General features: G+C 45.6%; 2 protein-coding genes across 5 annotated transcripts in view; both read left to right on the top strand.

Moving 5' to 3' along the window:
- LOC137640260 (uncharacterized) overlaps positions 1 to 2,320 on the top strand; it is a 30,611-nt gene extending 28,291 nt beyond the window's left edge. For both annotated transcript variants that reach the window (XM_068372851.1, XM_068372852.1), the window contains exon 3: positions 1 to 2,320. This exon is cut by the window's left edge and continues 914 nt beyond it. In XM_068372851.1, coding sequence (XP_068228952.1) covers positions 1 to 1,952 — 1,952 coding nt within the window. In that variant the 3' untranslated portion in view covers positions 1,953 to 2,320.
- The window catches only part of LOC137640261 (pseudouridylate synthase 1 homolog), a 130,905-nt gene that overhangs the window by 68,354 nt on the left and 55,052 nt on the right, over positions 1 to 7,499 (top strand). The gene's annotated exons all lie outside the window — the stretch shown is intronic.

The raw sequence follows: 7,499 nt of genomic DNA, 5'->3' as shown, positions 1-7,499 counted from the left end.
GGTTATCATATGATGATATTGATATTAAAGCTGAGAGCCCTAGTGAATGGGACCCTCTGCAGGTCAAGGAAGATGAGGTATTCAATCATCAGAATGATTGGTCCATGGAAATGCAGCAGCAACAGCCACAGAATTTGCAAACTATATCTGATGATGTCATTACGGCTAAGCAATTCTTATTGCCGCAACCGGCTGTGAATCAAATTTCAACAAGAATGATTATCTATCAACATCCTGTGCTTCTTGGAGCACCGATACAAGTAAACACTGGTGATATTGGGCCAAATGCATTGCAGTTAAGTACAAATAAATCTGTTCCTTCCAGTTTGTCAAAGGATACCTCTGTTGGATCTGTATGTCAAAGTAACATATCAAATAAACCTGTTGCTGCCTCAATACCAACTGCTTTTGTTGAACAACCCACCAACTTGCCTTGCTCATGTTTTGTTTGTGGTCTTCATTTATCAAATCCCAGTGATGGGTTTTATTATTTGAAATCACATAAATTGACCAATTCACAAATTACATTGCTAGAATTACTGAGTGATGTGTTAAATCAGATTGTTGCGTCAAATACTGGAACTGTGAATTTGTGCTCAAGGTGTTCGGGACTGATCAGTGAAACTGATAGTGTTTACACTCGTCTGAACCTTTTAAAGAAGCAGATTTGCAAATTATTTATTGACAAACAGCAGATGAAGTTGACATACCAAGCGTTACCTACTACATGTAATTTAAGGCCAGTTAATATGAATCCAGTACCACTAGTGTATCACCCTCCTGAATTGAATTTGAATAATTTGGCAGCCACAACATGCAGACTTGGAAGCCAGCCCAATGAAATTCAATTAAGAAAGCCAATGACATCAGAATCAGCTATATCAAACCCCCCAGTGCAGGTTAAAAAGAAACGTAGTCGTCCACGAAAGGTAATAACATCAGAATTGGCTGAATCAAATCCCCCAGTGCAGGTTAAAAAGAAACGTAGTCGTCAACGAAAGCCATCCGAATTGGCTGCGAAGGTTAAAAAGAAACGAGGTCGTCCACGGAAGCCATTTGGTTGTCACGTATGCAAGCGTAAGTTCTGCACTAAAGAGATGGTGCTTGATCATATGATGAGAGAGCATAAGCATCCTGAAGAATTGGGACGTGTAAGAAGTGAATCAGATCCTGGGTTGAGAGTGGAGGAAGATGGGAAAAGTGAGAAGATTAACCAAGAAAATGTACAAATTAAACAACAGCAAGATGATTATACAGGGAAAATTCAATCTGTATCAAATTCTCAATCAACAGACACATACAGGCGTAAGTTCTGCACTAAAAAGATGGTGCTCAATTATAAGAGAGAGCATTGGCATCCTGAAGAATTGAGACGTGTAAGTAGAGTAACAGATCCTGGGATAGGAGTAGAGAAAGATGGGAAAAGTGAGAAGATTAACCAAGAAAATTTACAAATTCAACAACAGCAAGCTTATTATACAGAGAAAATTCAACCTGTATCAAATACTCATTCAACAGACACAACCAAATCTGTAAAAGATTCTAGAATAGGCCATTCAACATCATCCCCAAACTTGGTAAAACAACAGAAGACAGGAATGGATGTTGCACAACAGTTGCTTGCATCCATGCGTCCCATACAGCCCAAGCCTCAGACAGTAAAACGGACAGAACAAGATGGTTCAATGGTATCGTTAATGAGTCCACCAGAAAAAGTCGGTGCAACGTCTGGATATATAAATCAAGAATCAGGTCCGAATGCCTGTGGTACGAAGAAAAAAAAGAAGATGCACAGAAAAGTTACCCAAGACCTTAGGAAGCAGAAACAAGATGAAATTAAAGAGAAAAGCGAGTGCGGAGGTATAGATGATGGCCTATTGAAATTACATTACGGCTCTAAGAGTGAGAATTATTTTCGCTGTGAGAAAGTGCTCACATATAACAAATTCTGAACATTCAGATTGCAATGAAAGTGATAAAACTAGTGATGAAGACATAGCAATTCATCCTTGTGATGCATATGAATTGGATCATCAAGAGATACATGTGCCTTACTTGCAGGTGAACTGTAATTTATTTGTTGCTGTGACTGGGCTGAAAGTGGCAAGTAAGGAAGCACTGATAAAGCTCCCTCTTCACTATTTCAATGAAAAGGTAATGGATTATTTATGCTCATAATATGGCTTCCATTAAGAACGGTTTTATAGACAATCCGCCAATATGCAAAAAATAACTGTGTACAATCTTTATAAAAGAACGTTTATGCATAAAGAAGCCATGCATTCTTGTGGCGAAGTCATTTAATTATGCCACCTTACAATTGTGACTCGTGCTCCGAAAAATTTATTACTGTACTTTAATACCTTAATGCAAGTGGATTATTATTTTTTAACTTTTTTGAGATTAGGACTTGGTGTTTAATTTCATTAAGATAGTTTATCAGTATTATAATGTTTCAACTCATGAACCTGTTTGACTAAATTTTAAGTTGTTCCTACACAACTACAAACCCTTCACTATTTATAGGATATCCTTTTGACGAAGCTGAAAGACAAGCCAAGAATGATTTTAGCGAGTGGTAACCACTCTATCCGCTAGTTAGCGTGAGGGGGTTGGGGGTAACCGGCTATCCCGCTCACTCACACACCTGGGTTAAGTAAACACTTTTCTTTCTGGCTTGGTAGAGGACGGTCATACTGCCGCTAGACTTGCCATTAGTAATACTTTTATTATTTTTCTTTCAGCCGTGTGCTTGATTGCTGTTTGAGTCCTGATGCAAACATGTCCTGGTTCAGAAGGCCACTCTTATCCCCCACCTGCAGTGTTCGGCCTGCCATGACCGCCAGCAGAGGGAGATCTTGCCCAACACGTCGACAGGAGTAGCCCCGTCAACGGCCTATCCCGATGACGACATCGACCCACCCCAAGCTCCAATGGATGGGACCTTGGAGGTGAATGAGCAAGACAGTCATGAGGACGATCTTTTGCTAACTGCCGCTAGCCCTAAGCTTTCGGAGGCAGAGCAAAAAGAAACAGAACACACCTTCTGGCAGGATCTAGCCTGCAACCGTACCATCAACAGGCTGCCAGATCCATCAATAGCCCCTCTTGAGAGAAAGGACACCATCCTTGACCAAGTACACGGCACATACAGACCCTCAAAGGCCAGTGCAGCTTTGTCCTGGTCAAAGGGTTGAGGAGTGTCAAACAGAAGGCGGTGCCCCAGGCCACAGGTCTTCCTCCTCTCTTTTCGTCAATGCCTCCGGTAAACTCCTCCACCGCCTTTCGTGCAGCAGAGGAGATACTACGAAATCCTCAACAAACATCTCGTAGCCTTGCCTCTAGACCATTCGATAAAGACACTCTCAAAGGGTACTTCCAGTCTCATTCATGGCCTCCGAGATCCTTTACTAGGAACAAGTTGCGAGGTGTGCCTTGCAGGCAACCTCGTGGCTCGATTTCTGGTTAGGATCAGTGGGACAACTGATCCAGTCTCAGGACTGGTCTTGAGAGTCCACGAGGTGGTCGAAGGAGACTCTCCTTTTGTCCAGCACCAGGGCAATAGAGTTCCTCTCCCACCAGGTGATGAACCTTTGGGCTAAGACCATCCTGGAGAGGAGGGACTCGGGCATTGGAGAGTTCCATTGACAACTCCCTCAGGTCGAGGTATCCAGGCTGAGAAACTTCTCCTTCGGTAGGTAGCTCCTTGTTCGAACCAGAGGATATTGAGCAGGGAGCTGAGAGATGGAGGTAGTCTAACCATGACTCTCTCGTCAAAAAGGCCGCAATATCGAGGCCTTACCAACCTCAGCCACACAGGAAAAAACTAGCTCCTAAACTGCTGATGAATAGGGCTAGGGACCGTAAACAGCAGGGTCCTCGAGTGTTTAAGAAATCCTTTCGAGGGAAGAAGTCCTTCCGTGGAGGGAAAGGAAAGAAGGGATGTGGCCAAAGCCGATCCCACTAGGACAGGAAATCCTCCCATATGTCCACCTGTGGCGGGATGCCTGCAAAGCCGCTTGCTAAGGTGGCTTTCCACGGGGCCGAAGCCTGGACGGTCAAAGAGATTTGTTCAGGCTATCGTGTCCCATTCATGCTATCTCCCCCTGCACTAACTTCGGGTCCAGTCCCAGTGAACTCCTATGCAAAGGAATCCGCAAAGGAGTTATCCCTTTGTGCAGAAGTCCAGACCATGTTGGAGAAGGGTACTCTCCACAAGATCCTCGACAGGTCCCCAGGCTTCTACAGTCAACACTTTCTTGTCAGAAAGGCGTCTGGAAGCTGGAGACCAATCATTGACCTCTCTGCCTTTTTCAAGATGGACACAGCCGGCAAGGTCAGACTGGCAATAAGAACGCAGGACTTCATGTGTACAAGGATCTCAAGGACCCATACTTCCAGATCCCAATCCAGCCGTCTTCCAAGAAGTTTCTAAGATTCATGCTAAACCAAAAGCAATACCAGTTTAAGTTGCTGTTTCGGCCTTTCCACAGCACCCCAAGTGTTCATGAGAGTGTTTGCCCTTGTCATCATGGGCTCCCAGAATTGGCATCCGTCTCCTAAGGTACCTGGATGCCTGGCTGATTCTAGCAGACTCGGCGACGGCGTCCCTTCTTCGCCACCGAGACGAGCTTCGGAAGTTTTGCCAAGATCTGGGGATCGTGGTAAACCTGAGAAGTTTCAACTACTCCCCTCTCAAAATCTGATACACCTAGACATGCAAATAGACACCAAATGGCACAAAGCTTTTCCATCATCCAAAAGGATACAGAGGTTGAGGAAGATATCACAGTCCTTTCTCAGGCAAGAGCAGCTTCCAGCCTAGAGCTTGTTGTGTCTACTCGGCCATCTATCTTCTCTGGCCCGGCTAGCTCCCAACGGACGCTTCAGGATGAGAACCCTCCAATGGCATCTCAAATCCCAGTGGAATCAGTCCACCAAGTCCCAGGATCTCCTAGTTCGCATTGGACAAGAGGTACAGATGGATCTCAGATGGTGGCTAGCAGATGAAAACCTCTGCAAAGGGGTCGATCTTCCAGTTCCTCCCCCGGAATTGATGCTCTTTTCAGATGCGTCAAAAGAAGGATGGGGGCCCCACATGCTGCGCCACACCACCTCCGACCAATAGTCCGAATCAGAAAGGTATCAGCATATAAATCTCTTGGTGATGAGGGCAGCTTTCCCCATCCTCCAACAGTTCCTGGTGGGGCACTTCATGGTATTGATGAGCAACAATACCACATTAGTACATACATATACCAAGGCACTTCCCCCAATTTTGGGGCGTAGCCGACATCAAAGAAATGAAACAAAAAAGGGGACGTCTCCTCTCTACGTTCCTCCCAGCCTGACAAGGGACTCAACCGAGTTCGGCTGGTACTGCTACGGTGGCACAGCCCACCCTCCCACATTATCCACCACAGATGAAGCTTCATAATGCTGAATCCCCTACTAATGTAGTAGCTTACATAAACGAGCAAGGCGGTACCTTTTCACAACCGCTGTGCCATCTAGCTGTAGGGATACTTAGATGGGCAGAAGACAACTCGGTAACCCTATCTGCTCGCTTCATTCCAGGCAAACGTTATGTGCTCACGGACAATCGTGGAGCATCGAGTGGTCTTTGAATCTTCTTTGTAGGGTTCCCCAACTGTGGAGCTGTTCGCAACGGCCCTGAATTTCAGGTTCCCGCTGTATTATTCCCCAGTCTCGGATCCCCAGGTTCTTGGGCAAGATGCATTCCAACAACAGTGGGAGAACATAGACGTGTAACCCCCCCCCTCCCCCCCATTCTGTATGATGAGAAGAGTCCTCAAGGTCAGAATAAGCAAGAACTTATCAATGACCCTAATACTGTTGCTCCGCTATGGCATCGAGCAGAATGGTTCCCGAACCTTCTGTAACTCTTCACAGAGATTCTGAGGGAGCTCCCTCCACATCATGACTTGCTCAAACAGCTACATGCCAACATCTGCCATAAAGCCGTAGCTTTGCTTCGACTTCATGCCTGGAGACTGTCCAGCGCCTCCTCACACAGAGGCTTTTTGTGAGTTGCGGGAAGAGTGGCTGGACACCTCAAGACGCTCTTCAGCATCAGTTTACCAGGAAAAGAGATCAGTTTTCTGTGGATGGTGTCGTGGAAGAGGTATCACAACCCCTCGATGCCTCTACTGTATTCCAGGAAAAGTAAAGTTCCTTGTACACCTTCGGGAGGAAATGCTGCTCTTGGTTTCGGCAGTTAAAGGCTACCGCTTTGATTTGAGTCTCACCTTGAGTAGATATTTCCTCCTCGGAACTTTCCTTACTCATACAGAGTTATGAGATTACTTGTCTCCATTTGGAGCTTAGACCTCCTCCTTGAACGTGGATCGGATCCTTCAGTCTCTGAATGGTCCCCTCTATGAACCATTAGGCCAGGCAACAGATCGCCACCTTACTTGGGAGACGGTTTTGCTACGCGCTTTGGCTTCGGCCAAAAGTCAGTGAGTTGCATGGTCTATCTTCCGACATCTCCTACTCTAGGAGATGAGGGAAGTAATACTCAGCTTCGTCCCTTGTGTTTATTGCTAGACTCAAAATCCTGGTGTGCTGGATTCTAGATTTGGCCCATTCCGGATAGAGATTCTACATTCTGTAACCGAAGATCCAGACCAACTGGTCTGAGGTGCTACCTTAAAGAACAGCAACAGCTCGGCCCCGTGTGTAAGCGCGGGGAAGGTCAAGAGGGATACAATCTCCTCCTGTATCCGTAAGGTCATTGAGTCTGCACTCAATCCAGACCTTCCTCCTCAAAAAGACCCAGAGCTCATGACATCATGGGCATTGCAGCATCCCTGGCATTCAAGAGAAACCTCTCTGTTTCGGAGGTATTGCAAGCAGGGTTATGGAAGCGTCAGACGACCTTCACCACCCACTACCTGCAAGTCGTAACCCACAGGAAAATGGATACGTTCTCCATTGGTCCTATGGTGGCGGCACAAGAAGTAGTCTAAAACACCTCAAGCTCCTTGATGGACAAGTAGCAGAGGGTTAAGAGCTGAGATTACCGGCGTTAGTCTGGGGTGAATGAGTAAAGAATGACTGGCTTCTCTTTTATTTTCACCTTCAAACTCCCCCCGGCCAGTTAGTGAGGACTTCCTCCCTCCTAAGAGGCAATTCATCCCTATAAATAGCGAAGGGTTTGTAGTTGTGTCAGAACAAATGATAAATTTGTAAGTAATTTGTATTTTTCCTAATATACAAACCTGGAGCTATTTATACAAATTGGCCCGCCAACCCTGTCCCCCAAGAAGTCCTGCCAGAAAGCAGTGGTTACTCAACCCAAGTGTGTGAGTGACGGGGGTAGCCAGTTACCCCCATGCGCCACCCGCTAACTAGAAGATTGGGCAGGTTACCCCTAGCTAAAATTATTCTTGGCTCGTCTTTTAGTTCGCCGAAAGGATATCCCTATAAATAGTTCCAGGTTTGTATGTTAGGAAAAATACAAATTACTTACAAAT

Source organism: Palaemon carinicauda, chromosome 4 (assembly GCF_036898095.1).
Source record: "Palaemon carinicauda isolate YSFRI2023 chromosome 4, ASM3689809v2, whole genome shotgun sequence".
NCBI classification, from domain to species: domain Eukaryota; kingdom Metazoa; phylum Arthropoda; class Malacostraca; order Decapoda; family Palaemonidae; genus Palaemon; species Palaemon carinicauda.
This window is presented reverse-complemented; position numbering and strand designations above follow the sequence as displayed.